At 44.7% G+C, this 22338-nt stretch overlaps 2 protein-coding genes across 2 annotated transcripts; one reads left to right on the forward strand and one right to left on the reverse strand.

Moving 5' to 3' along the window:
* Window positions 1-8438: 8438 nt before the first annotated feature.
* LOC130338375 (gastrula zinc finger protein XlCGF17.1-like) lies at window positions 8439-17802 on the reverse strand. Its single transcript, XM_056553998.1, has 3 exons — window positions 17680-17802; window positions 17408-17596; window positions 8439-9348 (listed from the first exon to the last, which is right to left on the reverse strand). The coding sequence occupies exons 1-3, from the start codon at window positions 17765-17767 to the stop codon at window positions 8603-8605; spliced, it is 1023 nt and encodes a 340-aa protein (XP_056409973.1). The 5' UTR covers window positions 17768-17802; the 3' UTR covers window positions 8439-8602.
* Window positions 17803-21087: 3285 nt separating this feature from the next.
* Window positions 21088-22003, forward strand: LOC130338377 (DNA damage-regulated autophagy modulator protein 1-like). Its single transcript, XM_056554000.1, has 2 exons — window positions 21088-21241; window positions 21328-22003. Exons 1-2 carry the CDS (start codon window positions 21117-21119, stop codon window positions 21926-21928), a joined length of 726 nt encoding a protein of 241 aa, XP_056409975.1. The 5' UTR covers window positions 21088-21116; the 3' UTR covers window positions 21929-22003.
* Window positions 22004-22338: the final 335 nt, after the last annotated feature.

Below are 22338 nucleotides of genomic sequence, written 5' to 3' on the forward strand. Positions count from 1 at the left end.
CTTTAACTCATACTAATAGTCATGGGTATGTCTATTATATTTTTTTTGGGGGGGGGGGGGGGGGGGTGTCTATGATAATTGAGGATATGTCTATTATAATTTAGAGTGTCTCCGTTATAAATGGGGATGTGTCTATTATAATTTAGGGTGTCTCCTTTATAAATGGGGATGTGTCTATTATAATTGAGGGTGTGTATTATTTTTTGGGTCTGTCTATTATAATTTAGGGTGTCTCCTTTATAAATGGGGATGTGTCTATTATAATTGAGGGGGCGTCTATTATAAATGGGGATGTGTCTATTATAATTTAGGGTGTCTCCTTTATAAATGGGGATGTGTCTATTATAATTGAGGGGGCGTCTATTATAAATGGGGATGTGTCTATTATAATTTAGGGTGTCTCCTTTATAAATGGGGATGTGTCTATTATAATTGAGGGGGCGTCTATTATAAATGGGGATGTGTCTATTATAATTGAGGGGGCGTCTATTATAAATGGGGATGTGTCTATTATAATTTAGCGTGTCTCCTTTATAAATGGGGATGTGTCTATTATAAATGGGGATGTGTCTATTATAATTTAGGGTGTCTCCTTTATAAATGGGGATGTGTCTATTATAATTAAGGGGGCGTCTATTATAAATGGGGATGTGTCTATTATAATTTAGGGTGTCTCCTTTATAAATGGGGATGTGTCTATTATAAATGAGGGGGCGTCTATTATAAATGGGGATGTGTCTATTATAATTGGGGGTGTCTCCTTTATAAATGGGGATGTGTCTATTATAATTGAGGGGGCGTCTATTATAAATGGGGATGTGTCTATTATAATTGGGGGTGTCTCCTTTATAAATGGGGATGTGTCTATTATAATTGAGGGGGCGTCTATTATAAATGGGGATGTGTCTATTATAATTGGGGGTGTCTCCTTTATAAATGGGGATGTGTCTATTATAATTGAGGGGGCGTCTATTATAAATGGGGATGTGTCTATTATAATTGAGGGGGCGTCTATTATAAATGGTGATGTGTCTATTATAATTGGGGGTGTCTCCTTTATAAATGGGGATGTGTCTATTATAATTGAGGGGGCGTCTATTATAAATGGGGATGTGTCTATTATAATTTAGCCTGTCTCCTTTATAAATGGGGATGTGTCTATTATAATTGAGGGGGCGTCTATTATAAATGGGGATGTGTCTATTATAATTGGGGGTGTCTCCTTTATAAATGGGGATGTGTCTATTATAATTGAGGGGGCGTCTATTATAAATGGGGATGTGTCTATTATAATTGAGGGGGTGTATTATAATTGAGGGGGCGTCTATTATAAATGGGGATGTGTCTATTATAATTGGGGGTGTCTCCTTTATAAATGGGGATGTGTCTATTATAATTGAGGGGGCGTCTATTATAAATGGGGATGTGTCTATTATAATTGGGGGTGTCTCCTTTATAAATGGGGATGTGTCTATTATAATTGAGGGGGCGTCTATTATAAATGGGGATGTGTCTATTATAATTGAGGGGGCGTCTATTATAAATGGGGATGTGTCTATTATAATTTAGGGTGTCTCCGTTATAAATGGGGATGTGTCTATTATAATTGGGGGTGTCTCCTTTATAAATGAGGATGTGTCTATTATAATTGAGGGGGCGTCTATTATAAATGGGGATGTGTCTATTATAATTGGGGGTGTCTCCTTTATAAATGGGGATGTGTCTATTATAATTGAGGGGGCGTCTATTATAAATGGGGATGTGTCTATTATAATTTAGGGTGTCTCCGTTATAAATGGGGATGTGTCTATTATAATTGAGGGGGCGTCTATTATAATTCAGGGTGTATCTATTATAATTGAGGATGTGTCTATTATAATTGGGGGGGTGTATTATAATTGAGGATGTGTATATAATTGGGGTGTGTCTATTATAATTGGGGGGGTGTCTAATATAATTGGGGTTGTCTATTATAATTGAGGGTGACTCCTTTATAATAATTCTTTATTTATATAGCGCCCACAGATTCCGCAGCGCTGTACACTCATATTGGTCACTGTCCCCATTGGGGTCACATGTTTTTGAAGTGTGGGAGGAAACCGGAGGAAACCCTCACAAACATGGAAGAACATACAAACTCATTGCAGATGTTGTCTTCTGTGCTGCAAGGTAACAGTGCAAACCACTGAGCCCCCGTGCTGCCCCATGAGGGGGGTTTATCCTAATATATATCAGGCATCGCAGCTCACGACAGCCTCACTTGGGCTATCACAGGGACAGGATCTCTCCCTGTAATAGCCCGAAGCTGTACGGAGCTCTCATGGCGTCTGTGGCCCGATTCCGAAAGCGGTAGTGGACCACAGAAGCTAATACTCTTACTGTTTTATTGTCACCCGCCAGCGCGCTCGTTCGCCACCGCTATCGGGATCCCTATGCCTGATAGCGGCGTTATCAGCTTGTCACCCGCCAGCGCGATCGCTCGACAGTGCTATCAGGATCCCTATGCCCGATAGCGCTGACAACCTCTTGCCTCCCCCCCCCCCGCTGCTCTACTCCCCGTCCCCTGTTAACTCTCAGGGAACGGGGAACAGAAAGTAGAGCAGCGGGCGCCGGTAAAGTAGCACTACGCAAATGCTAAAGTAGTGCTGCGCATGCGCAGCACTACGCAAATAGCATAGGTTGGTAGCGTAGCCGTACATTAGTGTAGGTTGTAATTTAGCATAGTTTAGCATTAATAGTGAAAGGAGGTTAGGCACCACAACTCCCAGCATGGGAGTTGTAGTTTAGGACTACAACTCCCAGCATGCCCAGACAGCTAAAGGCTGCCCAGGCATGCTGGGAGTGGTAGTTTAGCTTAGATTAGACAGCGAAGGGACCACAACTCACAGCATGCCCAGACAGCTAAAGTCTGCCCAGGCATGCTGGGAGTTGTAGTTTAGCTTAGATTAGACAGCAAAGGAACCACAACTCCCAGCATGCCCAGACAGCTGAAGGCTGCCCGGGCATGCTAGGAGTTGTAGTGCAGTGAAGTCACCACAACTCCCAGCATGCGTAGACAGCTAAAGGCTGCCCAGGCATGCTGGGAGTTGTAGTTTTACACAGGTATAAAGTAGTTAGGGTAGCGTTAGCTCAATTTTAGCGTAGCTTTAGTTTAGTATTAGCGCAGTTTTACAGTTTTTAGCGTAGCGTAGTGTTAGCGCAGTTGTAGCTTATTTAGCATAGCGTAGTGTTAGCGCAATTGTAGCGTAGCTTAGTGCTAGCGTACTTTTAGCGTAGTGTAGTGTTAGTGCACTTTTAGTGTAATGTTAGCATACTTTTAGTGTATTTAGCGTAGCGTATTGTTAGCGTAGTCTTAGATTAGTTAGCGTAGTGTAGTGTTAGTCCAGTTCTAGCATAGTTGGTGTAGTTGTACACGGGTGTAGTGTAGCTAACTTAGTTTTACAGGCAGATGAAGTGTAGTTTAGAGAGTTTAGCGTGGGGTGTAGCTTAGCTTAGTCATAAAGTGAAGGGGCTACAACTCCCAGCATGCCCAGAGAGCCAAAGGCCGTCCGCGCAGGATGGAAGTTGTAGTTTTGCAAAAGTAGCAGAGGCAGTTGCGCTCTGCTATGTTAATGCAGTATACAGTCACATGTATAGATGGCTGGATACGGTGATCACAAGGCCACTTACCCACCTCCGTTTCCTGCTCCGTCACTGGACTATTAGCAATGCAGGAAGATGACGGAGCTGGAACGGGGGTGGTAAGTTAGGCTCTCCAGGTAATAACCCATTTTTTTTGTGTGTTTGTCTTCTCTTTTCAGATACGTGAATGCGGAGGACTACATCGGAATCGGTGGACTACGACAATGACCTGCATTTTTTTCTTTTCTTTTAATAAAATGGTTAACGAGGGCTGTGGGGGAGTGTTTTTCCTAATAAAAATGTTTTAACTTGTGTGTGCTTTTTTTTCTTTGTTATTACTTTACAGGCTTTCTAGTGGAAGCTCTCTTGTAGACGGAGTCCATTACTAAGCCAGGGCTTAGCGTTAGCCCCAAAAACAGCTAGCACTAACCCCCAATTATTACTCCGGTATCCAACGCCACAGGGGTATCGGGAAGAGCCGATACCAACAGGCCCAGAGTGCCAAATATGGTGCTATTGGGCCTGGGCGGTAACGGGCCCTGGTAACATCAGGCTATTGCTGTTTGGTTGGTATTTGGCTGGAAATGAAAAGACGGGGAACCACACACGTTTGTTTTTTTTTTATAAAAAAAAAAAAACGTGTGTGGTTCCCAGTCTTCATTTTCAGCCAAATACGAACCAAACAGCAACAGCCTGATGTTACCAGGGTGGGCGAGGACCATCATTACTGGCCCTCCCCAGCCTACATAACACCAGCCTGTTACCGCCTAGGCCCAAGAGCGCCATTTTTGGCACTCTAGGCCTGTTGGTATCGGCTCTTCCCGGTACCCCTGTGGCGTTGGATACCGGAGTAATAATTGGGGGTTAGTGCTAGCTGTTTTTGGGGCTAACGCTAAGCCCCGGCTTAGTAATGGACTTCGTCTACAAGAGGGCTTCCACTACTAAGCCTGTAAAGTAATAACAAAGAAAAAAAGGCACACCCAAGTTAAAACATTTTTATTAGGAAAAACACTCCCCCCACAGCCCTCGTTAACCATTTTATTAAAAGAAAAGAAAAAAATGCAGGTCATCGTCGTAGTCCACCGATTCCCATGTAGTCCTCCGCATTCACGTATCTGAAAAGAGAAGACAAACACAAAAAAAATGGGTTATTACCTGGAGAGCCTAACTTACCACCCCCGTTCGAGCTCTGTCATCTTCCTGCATTGCTACATGTCCAGTGACGGAGCAGGAAACGGAGGTGGGTAAGTGGCCTTGTGATCATCGTTTCCAGCCATCTATACAGGTGGCTGTATACTGCATCAACGTAGCAGAGCGCAGCTGCCTCTGCTACTTTTGCAAAACTACAACTTCCATCCTGCACGGACGGCCTTTGGCTCTCTGGGCATGCTGGGAGTTGTAGCCCCTTCACTTTATGACTAAGCTAAGCTACACCCCATGCTAAACTCTCTAAACTACACTTCATCTGCCTGTAAAACTAAGTTAGCTACACTACACCCGTGTACAACTACACCAACTATGCTAGAACTGGACTAACACTTGTTACGCCGAGCGCTCCGGGTCCCCGCTCCTTCCCGGAGTGCTCACAGCGTTCTCTTATTCACAGCGCCCCGGTCAGACCTGCCGACCGGGTGCGCTGCGAAATTGCTCCCAGCCGAGATGCGATTCGCGACGCGCCCGCTCGCGATGCGCATCTCGATTCCCTTACCAGACCCGTTTCCCGTCTGTGCTGTCCCGGCGCGCGTGGCCCCGCTCCTTAGGGCGCGCGCCGGGTCTTTGCGATTTAAAGGGCCGGTGCGCCACTGATTGGCGCAGCAGGTTTTAATCAGTACCTTCACCTGTGCACTTCCCTACTTATACCTCACTTCCCCTGCACTCCCTCGCCGGATCTTGTTGCCATTGTGCCAGTGAAAGTGTTTCCTTGTGTGTTCCTAGCCTGTGTTCCAGACCTCCTGCCGTTGCCCCTGATTACGATCCTTGCTGCCTGCCCTGACCTTCTGCTACGTCCGACCTTGCTCTTGTCTACTCCCTTGTACCGCGCCTATCTTCAGCAGTCAGAGAGGTTGAGCCGTTGCCGGTGGATACGACCTGGTTGCTACCGCCGCTGCAAGTCCATCCCGCTTTGCGGCGGGCTCTGGTGAATACCAGTAGCAACTTAGAACCGGTCCACCAGCACGGTCCACGCCAATCCCTCTCTGGCACAGAGGATCCACCTCCAGCCAGCCGAATCGTGACAATACTACACTACGCTAACTAATCTAAGACTACGCTGCGCTCACTACTCTAAGACTACGCTAACAATACGCTACACTAAATACGCTAAAACTGTGCTAACACTACACTAAAACTGCACTAACACTACACTACGCTAAATACTCTAAAAGTACGCTAGCACTAAGCTACGCTACAACTGCGCTAACACTATGCTACGCTAAAAACTGTAAAACTGCGCTAACACTAAACTAAAGCTACGCTAAAATTGAGCTAACGCTACGCTAACTACTTTATACCTGTGTAAAACTACAACTCCCAGCATTCCTGGGCAGCCTTCAGCTGTCTGGGCATGCTGGGATTTGTGGTCCCATTACTGCACTACAACTCCCAGGATGCCCGGGCAGCCTTCAGCTGTCTGGGCATGCTGGGAGTTGTGGTCCCTTTGCTGTCCAATCTAAGCTAAACTACAACTCCCAGCATGCCTGGGCAGCCATTAGCTGTCTGGGCATGCTGGGAGTTGTGGTCCCTTCGCTGTCTAATCTAAGCTAAACTACAACTCCCAGCATGCCTGGGCAGCCTTTAGCTGTCTGGGCATGCTGGGAGTTGTAGTCCTAAACTACAACTCCCAGCATGCCTGGGCAGCCTTCAGCTGTCTGGGCATGCTGGGAGTTCTGGTCCCTTCACTGCACTACAACTCCCAGCATGCCCGGGCAGCCTTCAGCTGTCTGGGCATGCTGGGAGTTGTGGTCCCTTTGCTGTCCAATCTAAGCTAAACTACAACTCCCAGCATGCCTGGGCAGCCATTAGCTGTCTGGGCATGCTGGGAGTTGTGGTCCCTTCGCTGTCTAATCTAAGCTAAACTACAACTCCCAGCATGCCTGGGCAGCCTTTAGCTGTCTGGGCATGCTGGGAGTTGTAGTCCTAAACTACAACTCCCAGCATGCCTGGGCAGCCTTCAGCTGTCTGGGCATGCTGGGAGTTCTGGTCCCTTCACTGCACTACAACTCCCAGCATGCCCAGGCAGCCTTCAGCTGTCTGGGCATGCTGGGAGTTGTGGTCCCTTTGCTGTCTAATCTAAGCTAAACTGCAACTCCCAGCATGCCTGGGCAGCCTTTAGCTGTCTGGGCATGCTGGGAGTTGTGGTGCCTAACCCCCTTTCACTATTAATGCTAAACTATGCTAAATTACAACCTACACTAATGTACGGCTACGCTACCTACCTACGCTATTTGTGTAGTGCTGCGCATGTGCAGTACTACTTTAGCGGCGCCCGCTGCTCTACATTCTGTTCCCCGTTCCCTGAGAGTTAACAGGGGACGGGGAGCAGAGCAGTGGGCGGGGAGGCAAGAGGTTGTCAGCTCTATCGGGCATAGGGATCCCGATAGCGGTGGCGAACAAGCGCGCTGGTGGGTGACAATAAAACAGTAAAAGTATTAGCTTCTGTGGCCCAATAACGCTCTCGGAATTGGGCCACAGAGGCCATGAGAGCTCCGTACAGCTTTGGGCTATCACAGGGAGAGATCCGTGAGCTGTGATGTGTGAGTATTAAATATGTCACGTGACACTCGCACCTCCCCCCAGCCCCCGCAGTAACCAATGGTTGGGGGGTGGTGTGCGAGTGTCAGCCTATAGAATGTGATGGAGGCGGAGCGCTCGAGCAGGGAAAACTGCTGAGTCACTCCATCACAATCTATGGCAAATCACAATCTACGGCACTGCACCGGCATGGTATACATTAGGTGGTGGGTGTTTTCTTATTGGATACTTCATGTGTATATATGGTATATCCTCCCACTGTACTGAAATAGTATTGTCCTATGTCATTAGGTTCTATATATATATATATATACATCCAGCACTGTACAGTGTATCTCAGTGATAACCTGTAACCTTGATAATGAGAACATGTATTGAGAAATATCCCATAATATGTAACATATGTGAACAAAGAGCGATCTGTCAATCATGGCCGGTGGGGAATATCCAGTCCCAGCAGCTCCCCATGGATTATACCTGTTGGGTCTTCACCATGAGGAGCAGCGGACACATCATATCTCTACATTGTTATGGGGGATTATTTCCCAGCAGACAAAATTATAGAGATAAATGGATAAGAAACTTTATGTCTGAAAAGTAAATCTTTATTAATCACTCGTAACAATGAGAAGTTTTCAGCGGGCACTACCGTGGATTCACAGGGAGGGATACAAATCCCTTCTCCGATGGCAATAATACGGCCGCTCATAAATGCCTCTATCTGGTGGTGCTCAGCAATAAAGTCCTTAGACTAATGCAACTCCAAACAAATAAGAGAAAGAATGCGACAGCGCAACAAAATCCTTCAGGTTTTATATCATGCAGGTGTACAAACAGGTGCAAATCACAGAGCAACGTCCGGTTCACACTGACTTGTGCTTCTTCCTGCTCCCGGAGCCAGAAGAAGCACAAGTCAGTGTGAAAGGGACGTTTCTCTGTGATTTGCACCTGTCTGTACACCCGCATGATATAAAGCCTGAAGGATTTTGGTGAGCTGCCGCATTCTCTCTCTTATTTGTTTGGAGATTATATATATATATATATATATATAATATTCTAGTACCTGGTGACATATATACAGATGTGTTATTTGGATTCTATTTGCATTTTGTATATCAGACATTTTCTGGAATACTAATACTTTTCCCATGTAAATTTATTGCTCTAAATTGATGTCTCTTGTGACTGACTGCAATGTTGTAGTTTTTGTACAATTTGACAAGTTAGAAGGCTACTTTGTGTGCGTTCTTTGGTGTATAAGAAGACTTGCTTTTCGAGTAAAACATTTTCCACATTCTGCACATGAATATGGCTTCTCTCCAATATGAATTTTTTGATGTTCAGACAGATGTGATCTCTGAGTAAAACATTTTCCACATTCTGAACATGAAAATGGCTTCTCTCCAATATGAATTTTTTGATGTTCAGACAGATGTGATCTCTGAGTAAAACATTTTCCACATTCTGAACATGAAAATGGCTTCTCTCCAATATGAATTTTTTGATGTTCAGACAGATGTGATTTCTGAGTAAAATATTTTCCACATTCTGAACATACAAATGGCTTCTCTCCTGTGTGAATTCTCTGATGTCTAACAAGCCGTGATTTAAAAGTAAAACATTTTCCACATTCTGAACATAAAAATGGTTTATCCCCTGTGTGAGTTCTCTGATGTTCAACAAGACTTGATTTAGAAGTAAAACATTTTCCACATACTGAACATGAATATTGCTTCTTCCCTGCACAATCTCTTTGATGCCCAACACCCCTTTTGTGACTTTTATTTTGCTGAACATCCTGTGATGACTGAGAAGACAGGACCTGTATATAAGGATGAGATGACAGATCTTGGCTGTGAAGGGCTGAGGGTGTATCTGGGATAATGGAATGTTCTTCATATGTATCTTGTGTGATATCATCATCTGCTTTATAATCTGAAGATATAAGATTCTCCTCTGATCTCCTGGTACAAGAATCTGCAGAGAATAACACAGATTTTATTTTTAAGTAAAAAAGAAAAAAAACAACAATAAAAACTTTAACCTCTTAAGGACCCAGGGCGTACATGTACGCCCGACTATCGCGATAGTCCCGATCAGCTAGGACGCGAGCGGAGACCCCCTTACCTCGCTCCGTCACATTCGATCAGCGTTTGATTGCTCCAAGCCTGAGCTACAGGCTTGAGCAAGCAACCCCCTATTATGCTGATCCATGCAAAGCTATGGCTTTGCAGGGATCAGGGGGAAAGATCAGTGTGTGCAGTGTTATAGCCCCCTATGGGATAATAATGATCAGTGTAAGAGATCAGTGTGTGCAGTGTTATAGTCTCCTATGGGATAACAATGATCAGTATAAGAGATCAGTGTGTGCAGTGTTATAGTCCCCTATAGGATAACAATGATCAGTATAAGAGATCAGTGTGTGCAGTGTTATAGTCTCCTATGGGATAATAATGATCAGTGTAAGAGATCAGTGTGTGCAGTGTTATAGTCTCCTATGGGATAACAATGATCAGTATAAGAGATCAGTGTGTGCAGTGTTATAGTCCCCTATAGGATAACAATGATCAGTATAAGAGATCAGTGTGTGCAGTGTTATAGTCTCCTATGGGATAATAATGATCAGTGTAAGAGATCAGTGTGTGCAGTGTTATAGTCTCCTATGGGATAACAATGATCAGTATAAGAGATCAGTGTGTGCAGTGTTATAGTCCCCTATGGGATAACAATGATCAGTATAAGAGATCAGTGTGTGGAGTGTTATAGTCTCCTATGGGATAATAATGATCAGTGTAAGAGATCAGTGTGTGCAGTGTTATAGTCTCCTATGGGATAACAATGTGCAGTGTTATAGGTCCCTATGGGATAATAATGATCAGTATAAGAGATCAGTGTGTGCAGTGTTATAGTCTCCTATGGGATAACAATGATCAGTATAAGAGATCAGTGTGTGCAGTGTTATAGTCTCCTATGAAAGCTATAACACTGCAAAAAAAGTGGGAAGAAAAGTTAATAAAGGTAATTTAACCCCTTCCCCAATACAAGTTTGAATCACCCTCCTTTTCCATAAAAAAATATATAAAAAACTGTGTAAATAAAAATAAACATATGTGGTATCGCCGCGTGCAGAAATGTCCGAACTATAAAAATGCATCCTTAATTAAACTGCACGGTCAATGGCGTACGCGCAAAAAAATTCCAAAGTCCAAAACAGCTTATTTTTGGTCACTTTTTATATCATAAAAAAATGTTTAAAAAGCGATCAAAATGTCAGATCAATGCAAACATGGAACCGCTAAAAACTTTAGATGACGGTGCAAAAAATTAGCCCCCATACCGCCCCGTACGCGGAAAAATAAAAAAGTTATAGGGGTCAGAAGATGACAATTTTAAACGTATAAATTTTCCTGCATGTAGTTATGATTTTTTCCAGAAGTGCGACAAAATCCAACCTATATAAGTAGGGGATCATTTTAACCGTATGGACCTACAGAATAATGATAAGGTGTCATTTTTACCGAAATATTTACTGCATAGAAACAGAAGCCCCCAAAAATTACAAAATGAAATTTTTTTCTTCAATTTGTCGCACAATGATTTTTTTTCTGTTTCGCCATGGATTTTTTGGTAAAATGACTAATGTCATTACAAAGTAGAATTGGATATCGCAAAAAATGAGCCATAATATGGAATTTTATGTGCAAAATTGAAAGCGTTATGATTTTTAGAAGATGATGAGGGGAAAAATGAAAATGCAAAAACAGAAAAACGCTGAGTCCTTAAGGGGTTAAACACTGCGCCCATATTTATAGTCTTTTTAGTAGAACATTATAAGTGCAGCATGTGACATCATGGAACCTTCTCCCCGTCCTCCGGATAATAAATAGTTAATGTAGACATAATATAGGGTCTTCAGGTCACATACACCCCACTCCTGGACCCCATCACACTCCCATCCAGCAGCAATGAACAATCCATAGGGCACAAATCAGACGACAGCCGAGGCGGTTCAGAGCCCCCAGCAATACAGAAGTGCTGGGAAATATCCCAAATTAGGGCTGGGCGGTATATACCAGTTCATACTGAATACCGAAATTTTGGGGCTCCACTATATGAATTTTTCCCATACCGCAATACCGGTTGGGCCCCTCCCCCTCGGGAATGAATTATCAGCCCAGTGCTGCGCTGTCCGCACATCAAGGAACTAATCATACGTGACCCACCAGCGCTGTTCTGCCCCCTTCCCCCCAATTAATGATCACCCCAGCGGGGCACTACTCACATATGTCACCCGCAAGCACTGCCTTCACTCCACTTTGTTGTGGCCGCCGGCGCTGGAACTCTATACTGTACGCCAGTGGTCTCCAACCTGCGGACCTCCAGATGTTGCAAAACTACAACTCCCAGCATGCCCGGACAGCCAACGGCTGTCCGGTCATGCTGGGAGTTGTAGTTTTGCAACAGCTGGAGGTCCGCAGGTTGGAGACCACTGCTGTACGCTGTATCCCTATGCCTGGGCTGCAAAAGATAAAGAAAATAAACGTTAAAGGACTTGTCCGGTGCTCACTTTTCTTATTGTATCCGTTCTGGGCTGAAAAATAAAAGAAAACGCACTTTCTCTTACCTGCCAACGAGCCCCCGGTGCTCCGGTACACTCCGGTACAGGTGTTTGGTCCCCGGGCTGTATTCTTCTTACTTCCTGTTAGCCCGGCACGTCACACGGAGCTTCAGCCTATCACCAGCAGAGGCGGGACATCACTGCGGCCGGTGATAGGCTGAAGCTCCATGTGACGTGCCGGACTAACAGGAAGTAAGAAGAATACAGCCCGGGGACCGAACACCTGTACCGGAGTGTACCGGAGCACCGGGGGCTCGTTGGCAGGTAAGAGAAAGTGCGTTTTCTTTTATTTTTCAGCCCGGACGGGATAAAATAAGAAAAGTGAGCACCGGACATGTCCTTTAACTTACCTACGTCGGCCTCACGCTGTTCCTGGGGACTGGAACGTCTGCCGTCAGCCTGTCACCAGCCGCAGCGATGTCCCGCCCCGGCCAGTGATAGGTTAAACTCACTGTCATGTAAGGAGCCGGCTTGGGGGGGGGGGAGCAGAACAGCGCTCGCGGGTCACATGATTTGGGGCAGCGCTCGCGGGTCACATGATTTGGGGGGGTGAAAGAAATACCGTTATATACCGCGGAACCGCCATAAGTTACAAAGATACCGTGATCCACATATTTGGTCACAGCGCCAGCTCTATCCCAAATTATTCCTCTAGTCGTCTACATGGAAATCCTGCTGACTATATAAGATGGAGACAACAGGGACAAGAAAAACAACAGCGCAAGGACTTTAACCCTTTAATGACACATGACTTAAATGCACGTGACTTTGCGCACCAGGACGTACATTTGTGTCCTATACATGACCGTGAGTATCGGAGCAGAGATTGCACTGATGTCCGCCATTAACCCCTCAGATGCCGTGATCAATACAGATACAGTGCGGCACGGATTGTGATCTGATTGTCAGCGGCACGGAGGCCTTCCAGCAGAATTCTAACTCTGCGCTGCGCTCTGAGGCAGGAGAACAAGCGCAGTTAGTTTACAGACAGCTCTAACGTCCTAGTGACGCGAGTCACATGTCACGTGAGCGCCGCGCTCTGAGGCAGGAGAAGAAGCGCAGTTAGTTTACAGACAGCTCTAACGTCGTAGTGACGCGAGTCACATGTCACGTGAGCGCCGCGCTCTGAGGCAGGAGAAGAAGTGCAGTTAGTTTACAGACAGCTCTAACGTCCTAGTGACGCGAGTCGCATGTCACGTGAGCACCGCGCTCTGAGGCAGGAGAAGAAGCGCAGTTAGTTTACAGATAGCTCTAACGTCGTAGTGACGCGAGTCGCATGTCACGTGAGCGCCGCGCTCTGAGGCAGGAGAAGAAGCGCAGTTAGTTTACAGACAGCGCTAATGTCCTAGTGACGCGAGTCGCATGTCACGTGAGCGCCGCGCTCTGAGGCAGGAGAACAAGCGCAGTTAGTTTACAGACAGCTCTAACGTCCTAGTGACGCGAGTCGCATGTCACGTGAGCGCCGCGCTCTGAGGCAGGAGAAGAAGCGCAGTTAGGTTACAGACAGCTCTAACGTCCTAGTGACGCGAGTCACATGTCACTTGAGCGCCGCGCTCTGAGGCAGGAGAAGAAGCGCAGTTAGTTTACAGACAGCTCTAACGTCGTAGTGACGCGAGTCGCATGTCACGTGAGCGCCGCGCTCTGAGGCAGGAGAAGAAGCGCAGTTAGTTTACAGACAGCTCTAACGTCGTAGTGACGCGAGTCACATGTCACTTGAGCGCCGCGCTCTGAGGCAGGAGAAGAAGCGCAGTTAGTTTACAGACAGCTCTAACGTCGTAGTGACGCGAGTCGCATGTCACGTGAGCGCCGCGCTCTGAGGCAGGAGAACAAGCGCAGTTAGTTTACAGACAGCTCTAACGTCGTAGTGACGCGAGTCGCATGTCACGTGAGCGCCGCGCTCTGAGGCAGGAGAAGAAGCGCAGTTAGTTTACAGACAGCTCTAACGTCCTAGTGACGCGAGTCGCATGTCACGTGAGCGCCGCGCTCTGAGGCAGGAGAAGAAGCGCAGTTAGTTTACAGACAGCTCTAACGTCCTAGTGACGCGAGTCGCATGTCACATGAGCGCCGCGCTCTGAGGCAGGAGAAGAAGCGCAGTTAGTTTACAGACAGCTCTAACGTCCTAGTGACGCGAGTCGCATGTCATGTGAGCGCCACGCTCTGAGGCCGGAGAAGAAGCGCAGTTAGTTTACAGACAGCTCTAACGTCCTAGTGACGCGAGTCACATGTCACGTGAGCGCTGCGCTCTGAGGCCGGAGAAGAAGCGCAGTTAGTTTACAGACAGCTCTAACGTCGTAGTGACGCGAGTCACATGTCACGTGAGCGCCGCGCTCTGAGGCAGGAGAAGAAGCGCAGTTAGTTTACAGACAGCTCTAACGTCGTAGTGACGCGAATCACATGTCACGTGAGCGCCGCGCTCTGAGGCCGGTCACTAGGACATGAGAGCTGTCTGTAAACTAACTGCGCTTGTTCTCCTGCCTCAGAGCACATATACTAATAGAGGCAGATTGTTTCAGGGGGCAGGAAGAAGCAGGGGGCGGACAGCCATCGGGGGTAACCGAACTGAGCACGGGACATTTGTTGGGCAATATCACAGGAGCCACTGGAGGGAATTTGGTAAGTGACCCCTCTTTGCACTCCTGGTCACCCACACTATAACCCTTTGTGTATTGGGTTTAGTGTGGGTGATCAGGGTGACAGTTTTCTTTTAAATCACCCTTTTCCCAATTTTACTAAAAAAAAAAAAAAAAATAATGATTAACCCTTTGGGGACGCAGGGTTTTTCCATTTTTGCACTTTCGTTTTTACCTCCTTACCTTTATAAAATCATAACCCTTTCAATTTTGCACCTTAAAATCCATATGAGGCTTATTTTTTGCGCCACCAATTCTACTTTGCAGTGATATTAGTCATTCTACCCAAAAATCTACGGCGAAACGGGAAAAAAATAATAATTGTGCAACAAAATGTAAGAAAAAATGCAATTTTGTAACTTTTGGGGGGTTTTACGTTTCTACATAGTACATTTTTCAGTAAAAATTACACCTTCTCTATATTCTGTAGGTCCATACGATTAAAATGATCCCCTACTTATATAGGTTTGATTTTGTCGTACTTCTGGAAAAAATCATAACTACATGCAGGTAAATGTTTAAAATTGTCATTTTCTGACCCCTATAACTTTTTTATTTTTCTGCGTACAGGGCGGTATGAGGGCGCATTTTTTGCGCCGTGATCTGAAGTTTTTATTGGTACCATTTTTGTATTGATCTTTTTGATCGCTTTTTATTCATTTTTTCATGATATTAAAAATGACCTAAAATATGCTATTTTGGACTTTGCAATTTTTTTTGTGCGTACGCCATTTACCATGCGGTTTATTTAACTATATCCTTTTATAATTCGGAAATTTCTGCCGCAGCGACATCACATATGTTTATTTTTATTTACACTGGATTTTTCAAACTTGATTCAAACTTTTATTAGGGAAGGGGTTAAATGATCTTTATTAACTTTTTTTTCACTTTTTTTTTTGCAACGTTAAAGCTCCCATAGGAGACTATAACACTGCACACACTGATCTCTTATACTGATCATTGTTATCCCATAGGAGACTATAACACTGCACACACTGATCTCTTATACTGATCATTGTTATCCCATAGGAGACTATAACACTGCACACACTGATCTCTTATACTGATCATTGTTATCCCATAGGAGGCTATAACACTGCACACACTGATCTCTTATACTGATCATTGTTATCCCACAGGAGACTATAACACTGCACACACTGATCTCTTATACTGATCATTGTTATCCCATAGGAGGCTATAACACTGCACACACTGATCTCTTATACTGATCATTGTTATCCCATAGGAGACTATAACACTGCACACACTGATCTTTACATTGATCATTGTTATCCCATAGGAGACTATAACACTGCACACACTGATCTCTTATACTGATCAATGTTATCCCATAGGGACCTATAACACTTCACACACTGATCTCTTATACTGATCATTGTTATCCCATAGGAGACTATAACACTGCACACACTGATCTCTTATACTGATCATTGTTATCCCATAGGAGACTATAACACTGCACACTGATCTTTTACATTGATCATTGTTATCCCACAGGAGACTATAACACTGAACACACTGATCTCTTATACTGATCAATGTTATCCCATAGAGGGCTACTTTGGGGGCAACTTTGAACGCCGCGTCTACAGGGTTAATAGTGCGTTGCACCGCGATCAGTCCCACGCGCTACTAGCCACAGGTTCTGGCCGTTGTTAGAGGCTGGGCCCGACCCACTAGGACGCGTGGCCCCGCATTATGGAAAGGAAGTTGGCGAAGGGCGTACAGGTATGCCCTCCGTCCCCAACAGGTTAACATAATGTTAATGATGCCGTACGGTGAATGACATGGTGCCATCACATTCACCAAAAATGTTTTCAAATTTATAAAAAGTGAATAAAAAGTCACATATATACAAAAGTGGAACTAAAAAAAACTACAGGTCATGGTGCAAGAAATGAGCCCTCATACCGTCTCGAACACAAAAAAAAAGAAAAATGGTAAAAATAGGGCGATTTTAAACATACTGATTTTGTAAAAAAAAAAAAAGTTTGAGATAAGTATTTAATCGAATTGACCCACAGAATAAAGAAAACGTAATTTTTATCGTAAAGTGTGAAAACAAAACCTGACAAAATTAGCAAAATTGTGGTTTTTATAAAAAATGTCTTTTGTTTTGTGTTTGCCGTACATTTTATGGTAAAATGATTGATGTAATTACAAAGTACAATTGGTCGCGCCTCATATGGGTCTGTGAATGTAAATTGTAAAGAGTTACGGATTTTAGATGGCGAGGAGGAAAAAACTAAAACACAAAAATAAAATTGGCCTGGTCCTTAAGGGGTTAAAAACAAAACGCATGCTCAGTATCAGTAAGAGCCACACTTTGAGACCACAGATCTAAAACATAATCCTGTCCGGCTGCAGCATCATCTCTGTCCCAGCTGAAGCACAGACCTGGCAGGACTAGTACTCCTCTGTGCTCACTCCTGTCCTATCAGACTGCAGCATGAAAGCAGAGAGGAGGGGGTTACAGAGCAGACTGCAGTGATTGGATAAAAAGAATGAATGAATGGTGAGTGAGGGCGGGCTCAGTGCTTGCCTCGGACACTCCCCTTCCTCAGCAGTTTATGTCAGAATAAGTGAGCAGCAGAACAGAGGGATTTGTGAGCCAAACACAGAAGACAAACAAAAAAGACCTGTATAGCATCTGGATGACCTAGTGAGTAACATATATGAACAGTATTTTTTTCTGTGATTATTGCAGCTGGTGACTGAGTAGAATCTGTGACCTTCTCTGTATTTAGTGGTTACTACTCACCTGTGCGGTTATCTGTATGAATGTCCTCCTTATACTGCTCATCACCGCTCACATCTGTCTCTTCTTCTTCTTCCTTTATGTCTGTAGCCTTAATATAGATCAGATCTTTCCCTGTAGTAATGTCCTCCATATTCTGTTCATCAAGAGGATGGGGACACCTCTCTGGTGCTGTTCTCTTACTGGATCTGACTGTAGGGAACACATACAGAGACTGAATTCATTCTTTACATACAAATAATGAGAGGACGTGTGTATATAGTCATGTCTATTACCTGGTGATGTGAGGGGCTGCTGATCCTCCATCATGACCTGATCCTTGTACTGATCCTTGTGTCCTTCTACATACTCCCACTCCTCCATGGAGAAATAGACCGCAACATCCTGACACCTTATAGGAACCTGACACATAATGATACAGTCATCACCCCGACCCCTCCAGTGGTGTTACTGTATAATGTCCCAGCATTCCCAGCAGTGTCACCTCTCCAGTCATCACCAGACCCCTCCATTACTGTATAATGTCCCAGCATTCCCAGCAGTGTCACCTCTCCAGTCATCACCAGACCCCTCCATTACTGTATAATGTCCCAGCAGTGTCACCTCTCCAGTCATCACCAGACCCCTCCATTACTGTATAATGTCCCAGCAGTGTCACCTCTCCAGTCATCACCAGAACCCTCCATTACTGTATAATGTCCCAGCATTCCCAGCAGTGTCACCTCTCCATTCATCACCAGACCCCTCCATTACTGTATAATGTCCCAGCAGTGTCACCTCTCCAGTCATCACCAGACCCCTCCATTACTGTATAATGTCCCAGCAGTGTCACCTCTCCAGTCATCACCAGACCCCTCCATTACTGTATAATGTCCCAGCAGTGTCACCTCTCCACTCATCACCAGACCCCTCCATTACTGTATAATGTCCCAGCAGTGTCACCTCTCCAGTCATCACCAGACCCCTCCATTACTGTATAATGTCCCAGCAGTGTCACCTCTCCAGTCATCACCAGACCCCTCCATTACTGTATAATGTCCCAGCATTCCCAGCAGTGTCACCTCTCCAGTCATCACCAGACCCCTCCATTACTGTATAATGTCCCAGCATTCCCAGCAGTGTCACCTCTCCAGTCATCACCAGACCCCTCCATTACTGTATAATGTCCCAGCAGGGTCACCTCTCCAGTCATCACCAGACCCCTCCATTACTGTATAATGTCCTAGCAGGGTCACCTCTCCAGTCAGCAGCTCCATCATCTTGTTGATGAGTTCTCGGATCTTCTTTTCACCCATTTCCTCATGTATCAGGGAGTGAGGTGGGGGCCCTGGGATTGGGCTCAGGGTTCTTCCCCATCCTTCACACACAGGGGCCCGACAGAGGCCACTAGAGGACTTCTTCACTACTGTGTAATCCTGTGTATAGAGAGATACATTAATATCACTACATACATTCCCAGAATCCCTCACCTCTCCAGTCATATCCATCTGTTATTACATCGATAAGAATGAGGTCATGTGACATTACTCCCAGAATCCCTCACCTCTCCAGTCATATCCATCTGTTATTACATAGATAAGAATGAGGTCATGTGACATCACTCCCAGAATCCCTCACCTCTCCAGTCATATCCATCTGTTATTCCATAGATAAGAATGAGGTCATGTGACATCACTCCCAGAATCCCTCACCTCTCCGGTCATATCCATCTGTTATTACATAGATAAGAATGAGGTCATGTGACATTACTCCCAGAATCCCTCACCTCTCCAGTCATATCCATCTGTTATTACATAGATAAGAATGAGGTCATGTGACATCACTCCCAGAATCCCTCACCTCTCCAGTCATATCCATCTGAAATTACATAGATAAGAATGAGGTCATGTGACATCACTCCCAGAATCGCCGGTACCAACAGGCCCGGAGCGTCAAAAATGGTGCTCCTGGGCCTAGGCGGTAACAGGCTGGCGTTATTTAGGCTGGGGAGGGCCAGTAACAATGGTCCCCGCCCACCCTGGTAACGTCAGGCTGTTGCTGTTTGGATGGTATTGTGCTGAGAATGAAAATACGGGGAACACTATACGTTTTTATTTTTGTTTTTATTTAAATAGTTGTAGTTCTGTAACATCTGTCCCTTTTGAAAATTGCTTCTCTACTTTGAAGCCCTCTAATTTAAAAAAAAAAGCAAAAATATGTCCATTTTATGATGCCAACATAAAGTGAACATATTGTACTTGTGAAGAAAAATTAAATTTATTGTGAATATCAATTTTCCTTACAAGTAGAGAGCTTGAAAGTTAGAAAAATGCAAAATTTTCAAAATTTTCATTAAATTTGGGGATTTTTCACCAAAAAAGGATGCAAGTAACGCCGAAAATTTACCACCAAAATAAAAAAGAATATGTCACGAAAAAACAATCTCAGAATCAGAATATTCGGTAAAAGTGTTTTTGCGTTATTAATTCGTAAAGTGACGGTGGTCAGAATTGCGAAAAAGGGCCCAGTCCTTAAGGTGAAAAAGGGTTGCATCCTTAAGGGGTTAAGAAACACCTTATTTTCCGTCCGCCAATACAAAATTCTCTAATAGTGCCCCTCCCGAGACTAGACTCTGGATCCGCCCCTGGTTGTGGTTAATCTTTACTTTCCTGGAAAAGTTTCTGAGTTGCCCATAGCAACCAATCAGATTGCTTCCTTCATTTTTCAGAGGCCTTTTCAAAAATGAAAGAAGCAATCTGATTGGTTGCTATGGGCAACAGCACAACTCTTCATCTGCACTGGTTTTGCTGAATCTCCCCCAGAGAGGAAGATTTATCAAAACCCAAAACCTGTCCAGAGGAAAAGTTTCTGAGTTGCCCATAGCAACCAATCAGATCGCTTCTTTAATTTTTCATAGGCTTTTTCAAGAATAAAAGAAGCAATCTGATTGGTTGCTATGGGCATCTCAGCAGCTTTTCCACTGGTCAGGTTTTGGGTTTTGATAAATCTCTCTCTATGGGGGAGATTCATCAAAACCAGTGTAGAGGAGAGTTATGCAGTTGCCCATAGCAACCAATCAGATTGCTTCTTTCATTTTTTAAAAGACCTCTGAAAAATGAAGGAAGCAATCTGATTGGTTGCTTTGGGCAACTCAGAAACTTTTCCAGAAATGGAGGATGCTAACTTTTTGTATCTTATATGGAATTATTCCTATATTCATACATTTTGGAATCATCGATCTTATTGAAAAAAGGTATAACATTAAGATCGAACGAGACCCTTAGATGCTTATCCTTGGAGATGTCGGGGAGTCTATATATAAGAAAAGTTTAATTAGACTATTTCCTTATGCAAAGTTGCTGTCCGGGCATGCTGGGAGTTGTGGTTTTGCAGCGGTTGGGGGTTCACAGCTTAGAGACCACTGCTATAGAGGGTGCAAATGTATCCGAGCCCTGGAACTCAAATAATGTGAAATATGAGATGATCAAAATGGAGCCCCTGCACTAATTACTTGGGTTCTGGGGTCTGTAAGGTCCATAGTAGAAACATCAGGTTATGTCCATAGCAGATACTAAATCATGGCAGCTCTAAGAAACAAGCAGTCATCGTGACATCAGACATGTGATGTCATAGACAGCTGGAGGCCTGACATTCCACTGAAAGCCGCCCGAGCCTTCATTCTGTAGATTTGTACAGTGCGATTAGCAACTTCTATTTCTTCTTCTTGACTGAGATGGAGCTAAAAGGTTTGGGGTTCGTCCCCCTTCTGTTGGCGTTTTGGTGTGCGGCCTGGCTTGCCACCAGCTACATCGTGACGGTCGTCCTCGGCCATGCCGCCTCGCCACTGATGCACATCAGGTAAGATAAACAAGCACAAGATTCTTATTTCATGGGTTGGGAGTGAGGAAATATCCATAATAACATTGGTTTCTTTTCCTTCACAGTGACGTGGGAAATTTCTTTCCCGAAAACATATTATTGAGAATTGGTTTCATAGGGACGTCCATTGGCACTTTGGTACTAACCTTTCTTATTTATAAGTATATGGTTATGCATACTGAAGAGTTCAGGGGTCATCAGGTCCTGATCCAGAGGATCCTGCTGGCCATTGTGTGGGCCTCCTGTTTTGGTACAGCTGTCATGCATGTATTGTCCCCCGAAGAATATCCCAGGATACACTTTGTCAGCACGATAATTTCCATTACATGTGAAGCCTTATACTACCTTGGGCAGTCCATCCAGATGTATAAATTACCAGGAGCAAACAAAGTCATCCACCATAGTAGATGCACCTGCTGTGGCCTGACTTTTACCTGCGCAATTTTCTACTTTGGATATAAAACATTACAGGAATTATTCTATGATGATGAAGACTGGGACGAGATCCGTGAAATCACCACCATAATCATCGAGTGGGTGATGCTTCTACTGATCCTGATAAACACCGTGACCTATTATTCCACCATGCAGAGGTTAATGTTAACCGTCTCCAGGAACAGCTGCAAACTCTCTCTTAGAGTAAGAATTGATGACTTCGGGGTGTAGACCACCACGGGGGCCATCAAGTGGACTTCTGGGAGAGATACTGCACAGGACACGGGAAAACCATAAAAAAAATAATATGAGCTGGTAATATTACCTATACAAAAAAATAAAAAACATTAAAAAAAAATATTGGTGTCTGATGTGTACTACCTACCGTATATACTCGAGTATAAGCCGAGTTTTTCAGCACCATTTTTCGTGCTGAAAACGCCCCCCTCGGCTTATACTCGAGTGATCTCTCCGCCTGTCAATCCCTTTTCAGTGGTCTTCAACCTGCAGACCGCCAGATGTTGTAAAACTACAACTCCCAGCATGCCCAGACAGCCATCAGCTGTCTGGGCATGCTGGGTGTTGTAGTTTTGAAACCTCTGGAGGTCCGCAGGTTGAAGACCACTTCGGCCTTCGTCATC

The sequence above is a fragment of the Hyla sarda genome, unplaced genomic scaffold, assembly GCF_029499605.1.
Source record: "Hyla sarda isolate aHylSar1 unplaced genomic scaffold, aHylSar1.hap1 scaffold_521, whole genome shotgun sequence".
In the NCBI taxonomy this organism is placed as follows: domain Eukaryota; kingdom Metazoa; phylum Chordata; class Amphibia; order Anura; family Hylidae; genus Hyla; species Hyla sarda.

What these genes read in the sequence shown, in the direction of transcription:
- LOC130338375 (XM_056553998.1), bottom strand. Translation starts at nt 17,767, where the DNA reads ATGGAGGAGTGGGAGTATGTAGAAGGACACAAGGATCAGTACAAGGAT. An exon ending in GCAGCCCCTCACATCACCAG is followed by an intron (nt 17,597 to 17,679) that starts GTAATAGACATG and finishes TGTTCCCTACAG; the next exon opens with TCAGATCCAGTAAGAGAACA. An exon ending in TCATACAGATAACCGCACAG is followed by an intron (nt 9,349 to 17,407) that starts GTGAGTAGTAAC and finishes TATTCTCTGCAG; the next exon opens with ATTCTTGTACCAGGAGATCA.
- LOC130338377 (XM_056554000.1), top strand. Translation starts at nt 21,117, where the DNA reads ATGGAGCTAAAAGGTTTGGGGTTCGTCCCCCTTCTGTTGGCGTTTTGG. An exon ending in TCGCCACTGATGCACATCAG is followed by an intron (nt 21,242 to 21,327) that starts GTAAGATAAACA and finishes TTTCCTTCACAG; the next exon opens with TGACGTGGGAAATTTCTTTC.